The 19,871-nt window shown below is 42.3% G+C and overlaps 1 protein-coding gene across 1 annotated transcript in view; it reads left to right on the forward strand.

The window, feature by feature from the left end:
- LAPTM4A (lysosomal protein transmembrane 4 alpha) overlaps window positions 1-17,711 on the forward strand; it is a gene marked incomplete at its 5' end in the record, with an annotated part of 41,757 nt that extends 24,046 nt beyond the window's left edge. Inside the window, 6 exons of the mRNA XM_019474925.1 lie at window positions 10,977-11,097; window positions 13,325-13,401; window positions 13,499-13,621; window positions 14,829-14,924; window positions 16,309-16,407; window positions 16,928-17,711. Of these exons, the coding sequence (XP_019330470.1) occupies window positions 10,977-11,097; window positions 13,325-13,401; window positions 13,499-13,621; window positions 14,829-14,924; window positions 16,309-16,407; window positions 16,928-17,002 (591 nt within the window). The remainder of the gene's footprint in view (window positions 1-10,976; window positions 11,098-13,324; window positions 13,402-13,498; window positions 13,622-14,828; window positions 14,925-16,308; window positions 16,408-16,927) is intronic.
- Between the last annotated feature and the right edge of the window lie 2,160 nt (window positions 17,712-19,871).

Here is a 19,871-nt window from a genome sequence, read left to right on the forward strand (position 1 = left end):
ACCTTTCCCCTTTTTTTTTTTTTTTATTTTGTAATGTAGAGTAGCAGACACACACATAAAGTTACAGAAAAAATTATAGAGGTAGCTTGTTACTGCCCTCATAGTCAAGTACCCTTCATTTGGGAAGGAAAAGCTCCAACATGTCCTGCACTGCACCTCTTATTCCCTGGCAAAGAACCCACCGGACAGGAGACTTGCTTGATGTTCCTGTCACTTTCACTAGCTTTTGTGGTGTTGGTCAAATCAGTTCATCTCACTGTGCCTTAGTTTCCCCAACTCCAAAGAGGACAATATTTTCATTATAAAGTGATATGAACTCTGCCCATGGAGGTTACGTACGATTATCAGCTCGTGGTCTGTAGGTTTCCCCTCACACACACAGAGAGCAAATGCTGAAGCAGGATAGCACCTCATCTTTCATATGCAACCTGGCAATAGTTCAGTGCATGCAGAGGAGAAGTAATGATTACAATGTAAGTCTAAACCCACAACTTTTAGCCAAGGATAGACTGCACAAAAGGGAGAGACTGTGGTACTACAAAGATCAGCATAAAACAGTCTTAGTACTGTATTGTTTTGACATCTTGCAGGTGTTGAACTTAATTTTTTGAAGAAGCTGAAAGAGAATGCAACCTGGCCTCTCGTTTACACGATCCTAGCTGTTCAGCTGTCACGTGGTTTTATATTATTTTCAAATATGATTATTCAAAAATAGTAATTTGCGTTTGGTAAAACATTGCCGTGCCCTCTCAAGATGGAAGTTCAAATCTCCTGTCTAGACATAGGTTTTGAAAGACCTAACTAGTTTGGCTAATGAGGAGCACCATGATACCAAAGCTCCTTCCCTCCCTACCTGCCGAGAGGGAAGGAGTTAAGTGTCATGCTGGTAAAGGAATCTGAATCGTTCTTTTGCAGCTGCTTCTGACTTGCAGATATATGTAGGGCTTACTGCTCTTCCTGTTGTGGAAGTGGATGATTTGCTTCCGCAATGTCAAGGTCTTTTTGCTATTTGGGAAGAAAAGTTTATCACCAGTACTCTCTGTCTCTGAGATTTTGCTCTAGCTGCCATGACTGTAAGCTGAGCCCTTCAGAATTTTTCGTAATATTTAGCCTCACAAATCCTCTCTGAACTAGCAAAAAGGAGAAAATTAAGGCTCAGAGAGAATGAATTGTCTTGCCTGAGGTCATCTGGGCTGCTTGTGGCATGGAAGAACTGGAATCTTTCACAGAGGGTAGGACTAAAATCATTAACCTATCCTCTCTTCCCCAAAGTACAGGAAACAATGCAATCATTCTCAAAATACTCTTTTTTTTTTTTTTTTTTTTTGAGGGGAGGGGAAAGTGGAGAGGTTTTTTATGCCCACTCAATAGTTCCACATCAGGCTGTCCTGCTGTGGAAAGCTGCTTTGTGATGTTAAATGACATTCACATTATTCTTCCCAGTATCTTTGTTGTCTGCAGGGTATAACAAGCAGTGAAGCTCAAGGGAATCACATCAATTTTTATTCTGAGCCTGGCTGACAAAGATATGAACACTTAATTAAGATTTCTTTCATCTCATGAAAATAGCCCTGAAGATCTGAGCCTGACATGAGAGCTGCCAGTGATACTAGTGAAGGCAAAGTGTGCAACTGCAGGATCTTTGTTGGAACGCTTGCCTTCACAAACCATTTGAATTGAGAATGGAATCTAGGTGTTTCCAAGTGGATGCCCTAACTCAAGCAGGAGGTTCCTGCTTTCTCTCCTGACTCACTCCAGTTCTGTGAATTCCTCTTTCACACAGGGACAGACCAACAGGAGGGAGAGCCTCTCTCAACTCCGCAGGAACAAAGTAATCAACTCAGGCGTGCATACTGCAGAAACAGTTGGCTTAGGCTTCCCAACGTGCCATCTGTGAGAAAACTGATTTCTGAAATGACTGATTACAACAAAATGCACGTTCCTTTTCTGTTTATTTACATGTATGCATGTATATTGATTAAAATTAGTCTGGTTTTGCTACATTAAATCAGTGTTGATAATTAAGCGTCTGTGCACAGGGCTGAAAACATTAGGAGCGCTAAACAAACAATAGTTTATAATAGGATCATTAGAGCAGTCTTAGCAGCACTTACAACATGTTTATTCAAAAATGAAATATGCCCTAAGGAAGAAAAACACCAATTATGGAACACAGGGGATTTAAAACAAAAAGGTCAGTTTGAAATTATTTACTTAAAGGCTTTAAAACAACTCAGCAACAGCTCATGCTTAAAAATAGACTAAATAGCTAAAACAGTAAAATGTGTTAATTGTAGGATCTGGAATATATCAAAACGACGAGTACAGTCACCTTCATTACCTTCTCATTGTTCAGAGTGAAAAAACTCAGTATTAATACTAACATATGACATGCATCCTGGCATATATATGCACAGCAAATATTTATGGTTCTATGAGTGTCTCAAATTGGTTGTACACGGCCAAGAAGGAAATACTTGCAGCTGCACCAGGGTTAAAATAAACTGTGTGCCTATCTCTTATCAACAGCTCAGGTCTGCAAAAACCACCGGCTGCCCTTGGGTCAGAGGAAGCTTATAGGTCCCGCTCCTTACAGAACAGGAGATCTGGTGTCTGAGTGGTGGAGCAGCCTCTTACATGTACACATACGAAGGGACCACTTGGATTTATACCCATTATTTCTAATTAACACACGTATCTGACAGCACCTGCAATTTTCAGTGGGACTAATGAAGTATTATTATTCTCCACTCACAAACAGGGACTTTGACTCAAAAAAGTAAAGCATCATTGTGGACTAAAACTCACCTCTTCTGTTTACCCTCCTATCACATATCCTCTTAGCACGTAACACACAATATTAATAATTTAATCCAAGGAATTAATGCAAAAGAACAGCAAAAGGGTTTAAGCGAGTCAAACCCTCTACAGTACCGGCTGAATTTCAGTGAAAGCCGTGGGATGTTGGTAGTATCTCAAAGCAGGCTGCTTTGGGCCCTATTAAGGAGACACCTACTCCAGTTTTTCTTGGAAGAAAGGGTTGTCGCTGGACAATGCAGTTTTCCCCGTAAGGTTTTGGATGCCTGCTTGGAGGCCGAGCACCGGCTCTTCACCCCAGTCAACCGCCGGCAACGCTATGCGGGAAAGCACCGCGAGTTGTGCCCCAGCCGCCAGAGGAGCACGGCCAGGGGCCTGCCCCTCCGGGGTCCGCCATGCGGAGCGCTACCAGCCCTGAGGGGGTTGTGGCGGGGGGAGCGGGCTCCGCCCCAACATGGCGGACGGGGGGGGGGGGGGGGCGGGGGGGGGGGGGGGCGGGGGGGGGGGGGGGGGGGGGGCGGGGGGGGGGGGGGGGCGGGGGGGGGGGGGGGCGGGGGGGGGGGGGGGGCGGGGGGGGGGGGGGGCGGGGGGGGGGGGGGGGGGGGGGGCGGGGGGGGGGGGGGGCGGGGGGGGGGGGGGGGGCGGGGGGGGGGGGGGGCGGGGGGGGGGGGGGGGCGGGGGGGGGGGGGGGCGGGGGGGGGGGGGGGCGGGGGGGGGGGGGGGGCGGGGGGGGGGGGGGGGGGGCGGGGGGGGGGGGGGGCGGGGGGGGGGGGGGGGGGCGGGGGGGGGGGGGGGGCGGGGGGGGGGGGGGGGCGGGGGGGGGGGGGGGGGCGGGGGGGGGGGGGGGGCGGGGGGGGGGGGGGGCGGGGGGGGGGGGGGGGGGCGGGGGGGGGGGGGGGCGGGGGGGGGGGGGGGCGGGGGGGGGGGGGGGCGGGGGGGGGGGGGGGCGGGGGGGGGGGGGGGGGCGGGGGGGGGGGGGGGGGGGGGGCGGGGGGGGGGGGGGGGCGGGGGGGGGGTGTCGTCGTGCCAGCCGTCGCGATTGTGCCCTGTGCTGCTCCGTGCGGGGGAAGCTGCGCGAGTTTCCTGGAGTCACCCGGAGTGGTTCGGGCCCCTCTTCCTTCCCGGGGTCCGTTTCGGGCTTGCCAAACCCAGTTGTCCCTTGGCGGCCTCCCTTGCTGTGGTTAGAAAAATAAAATGACGGGAATGTTCGGGGCGTTTTAACCTGGGTCCCCGAGGGGTTCTGTTACTACTCCCATTCCTCTTCTTGGGTTGGAAGTGTAGGGTCTTTTATATGTTTCAAACAGTACTGAACTGTAAGTAAGTTCTGAGGGAGGAGATGCTGACTTTTGGGGAGACTGGAACTTGGGGTATGTTGAGAATAGGATGATAAGATGCAATTCCTCTTAGTCTGTAATCTCCGATAGGAAGGTGAGGGTCTTCGAAATGAACACAGCTTCTGCTTGTTGAAGAGCTTTGTGGAAAGGGAAGTTCCCAGTTATTTGGTACTCTGTGTTCTCAACACAGTGAGGAGTGATAGAAATGGGTTTAGTTTCTAAAACACCTCTTGTTTTCTGACTGGTGGGCGCTTTTTCTCTGAGAGCGCACTGTGGTGGTGAAGCTGAAATATTAAAGATAGTTTTGAACTAGAGTAAAGTAGAAATGTGAAAACAGTATCAGCAAGTTAAGGCCTGGAGCCTTAACTTCCCTTAGTTCCCTTAAAAAAAAAAACAAACCTGAGTTCCCCTTTGTTGAAGTCATTTCCTTATCTTTCCTTCCCGTTACCCTTATGGGCAGTAAAAATGTGAGAATAGTTTAAAAACGTTGCATCATAGCTTTTCTGTTCTCCGGAAGATGTAACCAAAGCCTGTATTCTCCTTCACCCTTCCCCAGGTTGTAAAAATACAGAATGCAGAATTTTTATGCCTTGATGTGAAGGAGCAGTGCACAGAAACTGCTTTTACAGGCATGGGGATTTAAGTTTGGAGAGTTTATGGTTTATCTTCAGCAAGTATGGGGAGATCCTTTTTTTTTTTTTTTTCATCTCAGTCCTTCCATTGACAAAAAAATGTACAGGCAAGCAATAAAATGGCAGGAGAGAGGAATAGGAGAAAAAGCAAGGTAGGGGGGTGGGAAGTGTAACAAGCACAGAAACTGCTTTTACAGGCATGGGGATTTAAGTTTGGAGAGTTTATGGTTTATCTTCAGCAAGTATGGGGAGATCCTTTTTTTTTTTTTTTTCATCTCAGTCCTTCCATTGACAAAAAAATGTACAGGCAAGCAATAAAATGGCAGGAGAGAGGAATAGGAGAAAAAGCAAGGTAGGGGGGTGGGAAGTGTAACAAAACACTAGGAAAGGGATATTTTTTCTTTTTCAAAAAGAAATTGGAAAAAATGTCTTGGTGTTGATTAAGTTCTACTATTGGTTCATGTAAAATAGAAAAGTAAGGTCCATTGCAGTATTGGACTTGTTCTGGAAACCTGCAAAACTTCCAGAAGTTTTACCCTATGTTGATGGAAGGAGATCAAGAATATGCTTCTGGTACCTCAAGTAAAAGCATAAATTGTTAACAGTAAGGAGACACTTATCCTTGTTATGAAACAAATGCACCTTACTGCCTTCCCCACTTTTGTTTCCTGTTTGCAGGAGTATCTAGAAACCCAGGAACTTGGTGGGGGCGGTGGGCAGGGATGTGCTTTACCTGGCCACAGACCTGGTAGTACTTCCAGCTTCTATCTCTCTTGCTGTGCTTCTGTTTCATCTTGTTGCCTGGATGCAGCACCTCTTCCATCTTTCTGAATCTGTGCAAATATCTGTAGTGCTTATGGACCGTGAAAAGTATTCTGGTCGTTGATGAGGCTGGTGGCTTCAGAGGTGGAGTGGTGTCTGAGGCAAAGTGTTCCTTTGATCTCGTGTAACTGCAACAGATTCAGGCTGCTAAAGGGGAAAAATACAGTTCAATTCAGGGTAGCGGGGTGCATGCGAAGTACTCCATAGCTGCGTTTTTCTATAAACTGTATCAAACACTGTTGAACTATGCATTGACAACTTTTATCCAGTTCTTCCCAGCTGTCAGCTGGGAAAAGGTGATCACTTTTAAGTCTGACAGCTGTTAGCTGTTTGAGATGAAATAAGGTCTTACCATGAAGTCTTAGGTGGTCTTGCCTAATGCTTTAAATCAGAATTCGACTATAATTCATACCTTTTGAAGGTAAAGTACAATTTGGACAGTAAAAATTAAACTTATCTTTCTGCTGACAAACCTAAAAAAAAAGAAATGGCCTAGGGTATGTCAGGTTGTTTAGACGTGTTAATTAATGCACCATTTAAGTATATCACTAACTTCAGTCTTTCAGACACTAGCTTGTGGTAAGTATTTCTAAATCAACTTAATCTGTGCTTGTAAGTTACAGTGGGACAAACAGTAATAACTTTCTGTGTGGGGTGGGTTTTTTTGGTTTGTTTGGGTGGGTTTTTTTTGCGAGGGGGGTAGCTTTTTGGTGGGGGAGAATGCTTAGTTCAACAATAGCTTTGTGTTATTGAAAATCTTGGTCAGCCTGTATTTACTGGATAGACTGTGTTCTCGTGCTGTGCAGTCCTGAAGGAATTTGATACCAAACATAAAATGGAGTCTCATAGCAATCTACTCCAGATGTTTTAGTAAGATAAGAATTTTGACTATTTAATACAAGTGTGTTATTCTTAGGTAGCCATTTCTTTAGTCATTTTCCTATTACTTGCTTATATGTATAATCTTAAATCTTGCATCTAATTAACTTATTTCCCTACTACAACAGTTATATCACTGTCCTTGCTGTGTACTTCTGTGAGTCTAGAGAGAACAAGGACATTATCTTCTAAAATGTCTGCTGTTGATGCTGTGTGATCAAACTGCGTCTTTTAAGCATGCTTCAGTCCGTATGCTGCTACTGTTTCTCATAAATAGATAAAACTGTATTTGCAAAAAAAAATGAGTTAAGAACATTTCTAGCAGACTCGTACTTGAGTTCCAGGACTAATATAGTTTGGTTTACTCTGCAACACCCACTGCTGTTCTGTGTAGGAAGGAAAAAGAAACCTCCTATTCCTAGCTCCATAATTGCAAATGTGTGGCTTTGAAGTTTGTTTCTTCCTGTAAACTTTCTTATTAGGCACAGCGCTTTCCAGAAACCGGAAGCATGAACACTGCACTGGCAAAAATCAGATCAGAGTTCAATAAACAGTCTAAAAGTAATAGCATTGTTTTGGAGGGAGTGGCTGTTTCATTCTGGCAGCAAACTTCAGCAATGGAGTCAAAATGATGCAATTGCTACTGGTTAGCAGGAGGGTGAGGATGATCTCTGAAGTCGTTTGTTCACTGAACAAGATTTCCAGAAATGAAGGAATGTAACTGGTCTCAATCTTATCTTGACAGTGCTAGAAGCTCTGAAGTATGCTATTTAAAATTATTCTTTTTCAGTTTTTATTACTTCAGTATAATAAAAAAATCAAAACCCCCGTCTTGGTTTGTTTCTTCAGGAACATGTTTAAGGAAAAATACTAGAAAAGTGAGAGGAAGATGAAAGTGTAGTAGTGCAAGGCAATTTTCCTCTTCTTTCCCACTCATAAAAGGAAATAAGCAAATGTTAAGTAGGGATTCTTGTTTATGTCCAAGATTTTTAGTCACTCAGAGTGCTTGGGGAAACCTAGACTTCATGTTCAGGCCTCCAGAGAGATGAAGCACTTACATGATTAGGCATTAAATGAAAACCATGGAGATAAAACTCACTAAGGAAATAAGCAAATGTTAAGTAGGGATTCTTGTTTATGTCCAAGATTTTTAGTCACTCAGAGTGCTTGGGGAAACCTAGACTTCATGTTCAGGCCTCCAGAGAGATGAAGCACTTACATGATTAGGCATTAAATGTATACCATGGAGATAAAACTCACTAATTGAAAAGCTAATGCTTGTTATAGTCTCACAGTCTTTTGAGTTCTGATCATACGGAGAGCTAATATTTCTGTTACCAGTTTGTAATAAATGCTGACTTTCTACTTTAATACCAGCTATTGGGTTTTTCAATTTTGATATAAGCTGCACCAAACTTCCGTTAAGCTCAGTTATCCCATTAAGAAGTGTATTTCATTCTTACAAAACTACTACAAAACTAAATTAATTTTTTTCATCTTAATGGAACCATCTTTTGAATAAGAATTTGAACGTAGATTTTGTAATTTATTTTTTTATTACTATTTTTTGACTTTCTAACAAAAAAGACTTAGGATGGGGACTGCTGGGATTTCTGAGGTGTTACCCTAGAATGGTGCAGTATCCACCGAGTGCTGGCTTGTCAGGGTTGGTGGGTTTTTTTTGGTGGGTGGTGGTTTTAATCTTCAGATTACACTGAGGCTTACCTATGCTATGTTTTTTCTGACTTACTCTCCTTGTAGACCATTTGTGAACATATATTTTATTCGCGGTGAGTATATTCTTTTAAGCTCTGATGCCTTGCAGTCCAAACCATACTCTTGTTGCCAGTCATGTTGACTATCGAGTTGAAACAAGCCTTGTGGTCTTGCTGTTACCAAGCTTCTGTGAAAGAAGAATAGTAGTAGCTAAAATACAGGCTCTGGCTTTGTGCTTAAAAGGACTCCTAATTTGGAGTTGTTGGTAACTTAGTTGAAATCCATATGTTTAATATGATGAATTGCTCAGTGCTGTGATATGATTCACAAATAGCAGTAATGGAGTACTGGAAACCCTGGGGTGTTAATGGGCAGAGGTTTGGGTTTGTTGTTGTTTGGGGTTTTTTTAAGTTAATATTTTTATTCTGTCTCACTGATCCTAACAGACTGGATTTTGAATGACTCTAATTTCCTATTTTCCTTGCACGCCATTTCAGGTTGAGAAAATAAAGCTTTAATACTTTGAACTGTGCTCAGTAACTAGTGAAATTACTAAGGACTTTTGTATGCTAAATTAGGACCATGGATAGGATGAAAATAAAAAAAGTGATAGACGTAGGATCACAGTCTCATGATTCCAAGGCACTCAAGTTCTTCAGTACTTCTGTATTAATTCAAGTGCTGCTAGCTCTTTATCTTGAGGCAGATAGCATATCATGGCAGTTAAACTCAGTATTGAAGTAATAATTGTCTTTCATCCTGAACTTTATCACTATTTAAGTTAAAATGATGACTGTGTATAAACAATAAATGATTTAGCTATAATTGAACGTCTCTTTTTGTGTTTTATGAAGTAGAAATCAATGTTTCAACTGACAGAGAGATGAACTGTGACATAGGCTTTTTAAAACAAGTACAGAGCAGGAAGTTATTTTCCAAAGCATAGGTTGATAGTCCTGGTTCACTCACAAAGAGGAGGAAGTAGAAGGCTTGAAAATGCATTGAGAGCAGAAAGCCAGAGTAGAGGAGGATGAAACAGGAGTGGTGAGAGAATATAATATTCTATACATTTGAACAATGGTGAAACAAAAGATTTAGACAAGTGACAGATGAGCAACTCGACAGTTTGTCCTGTAGGAAGTGTCTTGCGAGGGGGGGAAAATATGCTCATTTCAAGGCTAAAGATATTGGTGGGTAAACTTAGTTCTTTACTGCCAGCTGTACTAGTTATTATATTTTATATTCCAAGGCATAAAATGGAGGATACAAGTGGCTGAAAGTAGCTGGAATTTCTGGTAAGTTTGTATAATACATGATAGCATTCCTACAAAATGATCAGCTTTCATTTCACTAAAGGGCTCTCTTTAGCAGAAAATGTAAGCAAGCTTATCACCATGGTATCTCTAAATAAAAGAAAGTGGGGGGGGGGGGGGGGGAAGGAAAAAACAACCCTTTAAAAAAAAAAAGCTTGTAGGAACTGTGAGTCTTGAGTCTTAAAACTCCTTTTAAATGTTTAAAAGCTTTTTTTCCTTACTGAAAACTTCAGTAATTGTGCATAGACTTGCCACTATTAGTATCACTGACTCCTGGAACCAGGCCAGTAAAAGAAGAAATATCTGGCAAATATTCTTAAGTTGTGAGAAACTGCAAACCAGTTTGTTTTTTTCTTTTTGAGGCTAGTTGTAAAAGATCCTTCTGGTGGTGGTGACCTTATTGAATACTGATTGGAAAGCGACTGCAGCTTGAAAACGCCATCATGACTTCTCTTTGTTATGTAGCCTCTTTCTTTGGCATGTCTCTCCAGATACTAGTAACAGAAACTATGCCCCTGTAAATCTTGAATAGGTTATAAATGCTGTGAAGGCAATTTTGCAGAGGCTTAAGCTACTTCTGACTCTTTGAGCTCTTACTGTCAGTGAAAGCATTTCTGGTATGTACCACAATGGGGAGACAGAAGTAGTCTTCAGCGGCAGTGTAAGTGAAGAGAAGGACTGGTAGGCACACAGCCAATGCTGAATGCTTACAAATTTGGGGGTTCAATCTTTGTGTGAGATTTCTTTAACTTTACCTGTGTTTGTTGCCTTTCTGATGAGGACTGATGAGGTTTTAATAAATGATCTAGGAAGGGGAGGGAGCCACTTCTCCCCTGCTTGTATTAAAACTGTAACATGGGAGAGACCAAGCAGCAAGCTACGTTTGAGGATTAGAGCTGTAGTGGAAGTTTTCCCTCGTATTTCCTGTGCGATGTTTGCATGTCCCCTTGCACTGCTTGCCCCCCAGAACAATTTGAAAGAGTAGGGTGCAGTACCTTATTTGTGCATTAAATTAACTCTGTCTTTCAATTTGTTGTAGAAAGCAGAAACTCTTTCCAAATGTTCCTCATCGTGTCCATTGTTGTACTTTTTCCTTCCTGGCCTCTTTTAACTGTTTCCAGTTTTCCAGTTCACAAATCTGTGCATTCATCATGCAGCATCAGTTTAATTATGTCATTTGAATCCTTACAAACCCTATCCATCCTCTTAATTTGCAAAGTTATTTAGTTGTTTTTCGTTAAAACTAGCAAGTGTCCAGTGCTCTTCTGGGTTTTTTTGGTAGTGGTTTAACTAAATCAGCTTGAAATTTAATAGTAAATTGTGGGGTTTTTTTTCTTTCTTCCCCATATAGGCAAAGCAAAGAGTTTATTTCTAACTGAAATAAGAACATGCTAAAAATTGTTTTAAAAAGATCATAGCTGTTGCAGTGTAAATAACCTTTAGGTAACTGTGATCTTTCTCAGGTGGTGAACTTGCTGATGGGCATCTTGTTGACAGTAGAAGTGACTCATCCAAACATAGTGCCAACTGTTGATATCCAGTATGAAGTCATCGGAAATTACTATGCTTCTGAGAGAATGGCCGGTAGGTGTATAACTCTGCTGTTTGATTAGAAAATAAAGCATGTAGTATCGTGGTGTATTTGCCTTACACTAGTGTGTAATATATGCATACAGCTTTTAAATATGGTTGTCTTGTTTTTTGAATTTCTCTTTAATTATTCTGGGATTGAGGTCTTCTACAAGAATTAAAAAAAACTTACCTGAAATGTTATTTTTATTTCGTATTACTCCTAAGCATCCTAAACGGTAAGACTTCTAAAGGTTTCTTGGCTTTCTAATGCTTTGAGTGTTGAAGTATGTGTGGATGATCTCTAATTCACTTTCTCCATAAATATTTACTATCCTTGCTGTGTCAGTAAAACAAAAAGCATAAAACTATTTTTAAAGATTTTTGGGGAATTTTTAGTGATCCTCATACATTTAAGGAAAGAGTTTACAGCTACTGTGTAGGAGTTTACTAAGAGGAAAACCATGCCATTTTTCTAAGAACAGTGGAAGAATTGGGATGCCAAGTACTTGAGTGAAACCAAAGTATTTATCTAAAAAGCTTGACATGCAGAAGAAACAGAAGAGAAAGCATCATGAGCAGAATTAAACCTACTTCCACTCTGTTGTTATAGATGAAGTGTCTGATGTGTGCAAGTGTAATCAGTGTCAAACTTTCGTCCGTAATGACCAAGTTTCTTAACTGTAGTATGACGTGTAAACTTGTGCGTATGCTTTGTTTTTCTTGGTTTTAAATGTGCAGAAATACGTTGAGTGTGGCACTTCTAATGTGTCTTGTCTAAGTCTGTTGTATTACACTAAAATTTAGGGAGGGTCAGATCCAGTCTGGAGCGAAGATTAGTACAGCACAGACCTGGATTTTGAGAGTTCTGGCTTATAGTCTTCGTATTAGTTGTTCATGACCTGAGTTGAGGATCTGTCAGTTCTGACCTGTGACTCTAACTCACACTTGTTGGTAATTAAATGAGTGGGAACAAGGACCAAATGCTTCATAAAGCCAAGATATTAAGTAAAATTACAGCAGATATCTGTAAAATGTTACATGTTTTGTAACAAATGTTGGTGTACTTGGTAGCCTTAAGCCTCTATGACTGAAAGATGCTTGTGAAGGTGCTTTCTCCACTCGTAGTGTAAAATGGCTATCGCATGCTTTTGACTTAAAGATTCATGTTTCCCATGTTGGAATATGGGCTAGAGGGTTTTGTGTGCATGAAGGGATCTTAGAATTTTGATTGTGCACGTGGGTATTGTGAGTAACAAATCCTCAGAAGAAAACCACACTTGTTGGTTATTGCCGAGTACTTGGGGCTCTCTGATCAATGCAATGCATTTCAGACGTGGGAGGAGGACCTTCGTGCTGCCATCTGTGTACGTAGATATTATTATCTTGTACTGAATTGGGTATGTAAGTGTTTCTACAGTGTATATTTTCAAATCAGTTGCAGACTAGAAAGTTACAATTCTCAGATCATCTGTTTCAAGTATGGGAACCACAACAGTTTGGCTTCAGTATTGCTAAAAACATTAGCTTACCACATCTATAGACTCTCAAGCTGGTTTCTTTCTTTGTGTTTAGAAATGTAAACTGCTTGCTGTAGGAGAACAAGTACAATCTAACTCGTGGAAAGCAGCTGTGCTTCTGTCATCAGTAACTGTGATGCACAAGGAGAATCTTTATCATTCAGTTTCCATGAGTGTCCTGGATTCTGCTACCACTTGGCTTCTGTTTGACTGCCTTTTCTTGTAAATAATGGGATACCTTCCATGCAGTGATTTCCTGTTTTCCTTAGTGTTACTGAAGGAGCAGTGCTGCTCCCACTGCCAATGACCAAATTACATAATCAACCATTTTAAAGTGTGAAGGTCGATACTGTGCTAGCTTCACTTAAAATTCTTTCCAGTTGTAAAGTTAATCACCTACATACTTCTAGCACTGACATATATTGCAAATCAGCATCGTTATGTTGCATTACTATCAAACTATGTCAGGCTTCTAATTGGTGTGTCTGAGCTTTATTCAGCCTTTTGATTAAGGCAGAGGGATTTTTCCAAACGCCTGCTGGTTTTCTTGAACCAGATTTTTTTCCATTAGGAGATGTCTGAGTTACTCAGTTCTGCTGCTGCACAGATGAAACAGTTGAGTGAGAAAAGATCATAGTAATGGATAGAGCTTGTGTACCTGTCAGCTGCAGTGTGACAACTTCAGGAAATGACTGATGCTTATTGTTTTTCTTTTAATGCAGAAAATGCCTGCGTTCTGTTTGCTATCTCCCTCCTCATGTTCACAATCAGTGCCATGATGGTGTATGGTGCAATCGCTGTAAGTATATTTATAGTACATGGTTTTAAACTTGCTACTTGAATTTTTAATGAAATACCTTACAGGCTGCTGCTTTGTTTTTTTCCTTCCTTCTTAGCATCGTGTAGGCTGGCTGATCCCATTTTTCTGTTACCAACTCTTTGACTTTGTGCTCAGTTGTCTGGTTGCCATCAGTTCTCTAACCTACTTGCCCAGAATCAAGGATTACCTGGATCAGTTGGTAAGTATTTGTTCAGCTTATTTTACATTTGAAATTAAACTTTGGTTTAATTGGATAAGTGACTGAACTATAGTTACCTTCCTGTGCATACGAAAGAGGAATTTGGGCTGCAGCAGCCATAGGGGATGACTGCTAGGGTGGTTATGAGAATGAGAGCTTATCAGAGGTGGAAGGGCCAAAGGTGTCATTGCACCCTAAAAGGAAAGCCAGGGAGAGTAAAGAAGGAATTGTGGCAGGAGTTGTTGGTTTAAACTGCCTCTGCTACGTTTGCACTCGAAACAAAGATGTTCCTAACCCTTTAAGCAATGTGGTTCTGTGTCAGGTTTGCTTCTGCAGATGAAAAATGTATTGACCCTTACTTGGTGGGGGAGGGGAAGAAGAGTATAGGTAATGGTTCATATGATGTAGGGTCCTGCAGCATTATGGGATGGAATCTGAGATTCTGATGGTTCCTTTTTATGTTCTATATGGCTCTTTTCATTTTGCAACAATACCTTCTGAGGAGACTGTAATGGAGTTATCATAAACACTGCCTGTGTTTTAACTGCAAGAAGACTCAATGGATAGAATACGCTGTCAGTTAACGGGGATCACAGGCTTTTTCTGGGTGGTGTTTAGATCTGTTCAAGTAGCTGTTTAAAAAAAAATCCTTTTAAAACAGATTAAAAAATTGGATTGGCATTGGAGAGAGGCTTTGTTACTGTGGCCAGGGAAAGAGAAGAGTCTGAAATTTGCAGAAGCTCTTAGTTTTGGCTCTTCTGAAGTTTGAGGGCAACTTTTTTTCCTTTCTACTCTGTGCACATGTACATTACTGGTAGGACTGACAGCAGGTAGTTAATACTAAGTCATTAAAGAGTTATCAAGTAGAGGACCGTAAGTACAAATGCTGTATAAGTACAAAATCTGTATTAGCATGAGATTGAGGAAGTGACTAGGGACATGGACAGTAGAAGGCTTCTGTATAGGTAGCCTTCTTCTGTTAGAGACCTGTTCTTGCAGGACGGAGGCAGGATATACTGTGCTTTGTGGGAGGATAAAGAAGAAACTAGTGAGAAACAGAACTTTTCTTTGTTTCTGGGGGAGTAGTTTATGCAAGAGTTTGTTTCATTTGGCGTGAAGTTTGGATGTTCTTCTGTCATATTTGTGACTGTGCAGTGTTCGTGCTTATCTCCTCCCTTTCTCTCCCTTCCCTGTCTTTTTTGACTAGCCGGATTTCCCTTACAAAGATGATCTCCTTGCCTTGGACTCCAGCTGTCTCTTGTTTATTGTTCTGGTGTTCTTTGCTTTATTTATCATTTTAAAGGTAAGTTAAAACTTAAGCATGTGTCTGTTTCATGTGTTACTATATTAAGATGCTATCAGCCTGAGTTAATTCTCAGTGCTGAATTAAGAACTCAGTTGACTTCTTAATGCTGAGTTAAGAACTTATTTGAGCAGAATTGTTAGGATGTTCAGTTATGGTATGACTTAAGTCTTATATTTTGTGTACTGGTGTTTTCAACTAACTTGTTTTTATGCAGTGGGGCATGTTTATGCAGCTCTGCCCTTCCTGAGTAGGAAGTAGGAATGCACAAAGACTTCAAATGCCATCTTTTTGCATATGTGGAGATAAATTTAATATTTGTAATTAAGCTCGTAGTGAAACAATATTGAGTTACTGCATAAAAGTTTTCTAAACAAAACTTAAAATCTCTGACTGTGCCTAACAAACCAGGGTGCATGTTTTAGGAGGAGGAAATGCATAGGTTAATTCAGAGCTGCATCTTTCTTCCTACCGAAGGGTGATATTACCAGTTACTTTCTTTTTGATGGTCTAAATACAGAGGCGTCCATCTGAATTGCAAAAACTTGTGCAGACAAAGCATATTAGAGAAATGAGTTGATAATATACATTGGCCATGACAATATTCCTTTGTTGCATTCAGACTGAATTTAAGAAAAAAAAATGAAGTAATGAAAAAGTATTTTACTCATTTTCTGTACATTCTCCAAGAGGAATGTCTGACTGGGGGGAGTGGAAGCCTAACACAGTAGATGATATCTTTGTATTGGGAAATTCGGTACCTTGTGTATAACCACGTGCTAACTTGCCAATGAAAAATTCAGAGATTAATGTTATACAGATTAATAATAAAAGAAAAATCTAATCCTCATCAGAGCATGATAGTATGTCCTTCTACAGCAGTTAATGTTGACTTTAAGTCCAGGCTACTTTGCTCTACAGTCGTCTTCTTGCCACCCCAGCTGTGTGTTCGTGCCCTCTCCTTCGCACCGGTAGTTGGACAAATAGTAATGCTAACTCCGGGATGAGTGGGACTGTGCTGTTGGCCTGTCCTCCTCCTCTTCCTCCTGGCGAGTTTGGACTGAGATCCACAGAAGCATAAGCCACTTGGGGATTAATTTGATTAGCACTGCTGAGGCAGGCAGAGAGATTAGTTGAACGGATCTGTGAATTCTTTTGCTAAAACCTGTGTGGTTCATCCTCTCTGAGTCACTATAATCGCAAAGCTAAATGGGGAACAACATAGGTATGTGGCTAAATCTGTGAAATAGCAACCGTTCCGCAGATACGTATTGACTAAGTTGATTTATGCTCCTTTTTGTCATATGAATGTAATCCAGCATCTAATTGCTGAATCAGCTAATGCATACGAGGTCTTTAAAAAGAGAAATCTCTCTTCTTGCAGGCATACCTAATTAACTGTGTATGGAACTGCTATAAATACATCAGCAACAGAAATTTGCCAGAGATAGCTGTGTACCCTGCTTTTGAAGCTCCTCCGCAGGTAAAACCTCCTTTTGAGATAAAAGGAACCAGCATCATTTAATTCTGAAGTAGAAACCCACCATATCCATACATGTTTACAAGCCTTGTCCAGCTTTCTAAACAAAGACTGGAAAGATTAAAGAAGTTAAAGCAGCTAATGTTACGGTGGGTTATTTCTTAGTTACATTCTATAGTGCATAAAACAGGAGGGTTTATAGAGAAAAGTCTTTGAATGTTTTTCTTGTAGTAGAGGGAAGCTTTCTGATTGCACCAGTGAAAAGCTTCCTTGCCGCTTTGCAAAACCAAGAGTCAGTGGGGTGGAATGGATGACCTAGGGTTAGGTTCAGCAGAGCAGTAAACTACTGTTGCACCTTCTTTCGCTTCCTCACTAGCTTACTAGAAACAGCAGTAAGTTCATCTTAAAAACACTTGCCTGCAACAGGGGATTGAGTTGCTGATGGGGCATGTATGTTCTTGTTCTGGTTATTTTTTTTTCCTAAACCTTCTGCATTAATCTCTTCAAAATGTCTTCTTTTTAGTATGTTCTGCCAACCTATGAAATGGCAGTGAAGATGCCTGAGAAGGAACCTCCACCTCCCTACATACCTGCCTGAAGCAATTTTTATGTTAGTTAATGTCTGTACCAGCTTCCTGGGGGTTTTGTCTTTTAATCTTGCAAAACTGCTTAAGTAATAGAAATATTCAGGGCTTTAGGAGCAAACTGTTCTGTTTAAAATATGTTTGATATAAACTTACTAAGCAAAACACATCTGGGAGTGATTTTGTTTGCTTTAATTTTTGTTCTCCTTAATGCTCTTAAACGTTTTATTGCCTTAGGGCCTTACACTGCAAGAACTTATGCATGTGACTAACTTGTGGCTTTTCATAATACCAGCTGAGCCCACCTATGATTGAAGTTAGCTACAATTATAAGTGTCTGCAGGATCGTGCCCTTAATTTATATTAATTTTTTTGTAAAGTAGTTCATAAAGACAATCTGATCATGCAGCAAAATGACAGTTTGCCTTTATCCATTTTTTGGAGGGGGAGGGGGTTTGAATGTGGTATATACGTGACTTTTTTTTACTTTGCACTTTTCTCATACGTTATCTTACCTTATTGTGTTGTTTTGGTTATCCTATGTCTTGAAACATCGTAGTTTTTGGGAAGAAGTGAGGGTGGCACAGGAGTTGTATTAGTGTGCTGTGAATGCAAGAAAAAAAACAGAAATGTGGAAGATGGTTGCATGCTTCTAATCTTATATGTATTTTCCTCTTTGTGATAAATGATACTTAAATAAATCTTTTACGAAATGTTTACCAGTAGCCTCAGTTGATCTGTTTGGGTTCTTTTGGTTTTGTTTTTTAAGCGCTTCAGCGTTCTGCAGGTAGTCCCACATCCATGCAGCTTAGTGAACACTGGCTTCCTACAGGTTGTTCAGTGGCTGATCTGTGTTCTTCACCAAAAGTCCTCCTGTGGGTGGAGGACGTGGATTCCCTTTAGGTATAAGCTTGTATTGCAGCCTTTGCAGTTCAAGTACGCGGGTGTCGTCTTGTCTGGTTGCTACTTACACGTAAGCTGGGAAAAGGGAACTGTACTGGAGGCTTCTAGCCCTCGGGGCAAATTTGATGTCTGATGAGCTCAGGTGTTAAGAGCAGGACAGACACCCAGTAGGACTACATTATTTACATTGGAAAATGTCCAAGGTTGTTGGACGTATGCCATAACTTCAGAAATTTTCTTCTAAAAAAAAAACCAACCACCCAAACCAAAAAAAAACCACTACACCACCACCTTTCTACTCTTCCTCTGCAGTAAGAGGTAAAAGGTAATTTAATGATCTGCTAATATATCTGAAGAAAAAATGGCTTTCTACTTCGGAAGATAAAAGGGATCTGAGATTAAACTCTGGAGAAAATTATTTAAATTGCTACACCATACAGGTTGCTGATTATTCCAGTCTGCTCAAGTATGTACCTCCTTCCTGTCCCCCTGACATGTTCAAAAATGCCCTCTGTCATTACCACGCTGTCAGTAATAGGTTCCTTAGTTTTCTCTTTGCTCTCACAGATGGCAACTTGGGTACCTTCAGCTGCGGTGGTGTAAGAACCTCTTGTGCCACTGTTCTGGCAGTGCCCTGCCCTTCCAGTTACCCTGTGCACCCAGGTGTCTTGGCAACTGCACTCGGCTTCCCAGTTCTGAGGAACTGCATTGGATCCGGACTCCCACAGAGACTCTAAAAAAAGGGGAATCTTTACATGCTGGCAAAGACTGTTTAAATGTGACTTCTGCAGGGGAGCTGAAAGACTACATGAAACGCAGCTGAAACTACGAGCGAGTTGTGTGATACTCAAATACTGATCCCAGAGCACGTACTCTGGCCTGGATCCATCTGCACCGAGGGAGATTCAGTGTGTGTGACAGAATCAAGCCAAAAACCTGCTCCTTCATTAGCTGTCATTAGTGGGCACCAAAGGAGCTTGAAAGTGTGTCGGGTATGGGCAGAGAGCTCTGGCCAAGGGGTGGGTGTTGAGACTTCCCAAAATGTGGGTGGGTGAGCAGTATTTGGCGGCAGCAGCAGGCACTGCTCAAAATTCGTGCGGGGTGCGTGCATGTGCTGTTGCTCAGAGCTGCAGCCCCCTCTAGGAGATGAAAGCCGCTGTACTCCGCTGGACCCCTGTCCCGTGGCTTTCCCCTGCGCGAAGGGTGCTGTTCCCTCTTCCCTGATTCCGTCTGCAGGCTTTGTAAATGCGATGGTGGCCTCTTCTGCTGTGCAGTCGAGATAGCACTTGCTGAAGTGAGTCAGTATCTGCTCGAGATTATACTGCTGGTGGGTTGTGAGGGTGTGGTGGTTTGTTCCTGTTCTAAATCGGGGCTTCCTGTTCCCCTTACGGAGGGGAAGGGAGAAAAGATGGTCCTGCAGCCCAACACGCCGACTGCGGGTTTGGCAGTGGTGTCTTCTAAAAGACTGCGCTGGAGATCGTAGTGGATTTGTGCCTGAAACCGTGCTTTCCGTTAAAGCGTCCTGCAGCTTCCCACAGGAACTGGCAGGATTTGCAGTGCCAGGGACCAGACAAAACGCCCTGGGTCAGATTTGCCGACAGGGAGGGCAGTTTCCTGTGCCTGGGTGATCACGCCGCGAGCTTTTTTCTCCCGTTCTTTGCAAATACTGCCCTGGAGATAAAGCCTTGAGACCAGCAGGGCAAAGTTAGCAGACCCGGATCAAACAATTCCAGTGGAGGGAGAAAGGGTGAGTTTGCATTTCAACTCCCCCTGCTCCCGGGTTTGAACCCCGTCCTTAACCGTGCCGCAAGTTAGCAGACCCGGATCAAACAATTCCAGTGGAGGGAGAAAGGAAGGGTTAGAGAACCCTTACAGCCCTTCCCTCTCGCCCCGGCTGAACGCCCCGTCGGGGCGGGGGAGCGAGGGCTGGCAGCCCGCCCCTTCCTGGCCGCCGGCCCCCCCCGGGGAGGAGGCGGCGGG

This window comes from Aptenodytes forsteri, unplaced genomic scaffold (assembly GCF_000699145.1).
Source record: "Aptenodytes forsteri isolate BGI_AS27 unplaced genomic scaffold, ASM69914v1 Scaffold138, whole genome shotgun sequence".
Taxonomy (NCBI): domain Eukaryota; kingdom Metazoa; phylum Chordata; class Aves; order Sphenisciformes; family Spheniscidae; genus Aptenodytes; species Aptenodytes forsteri.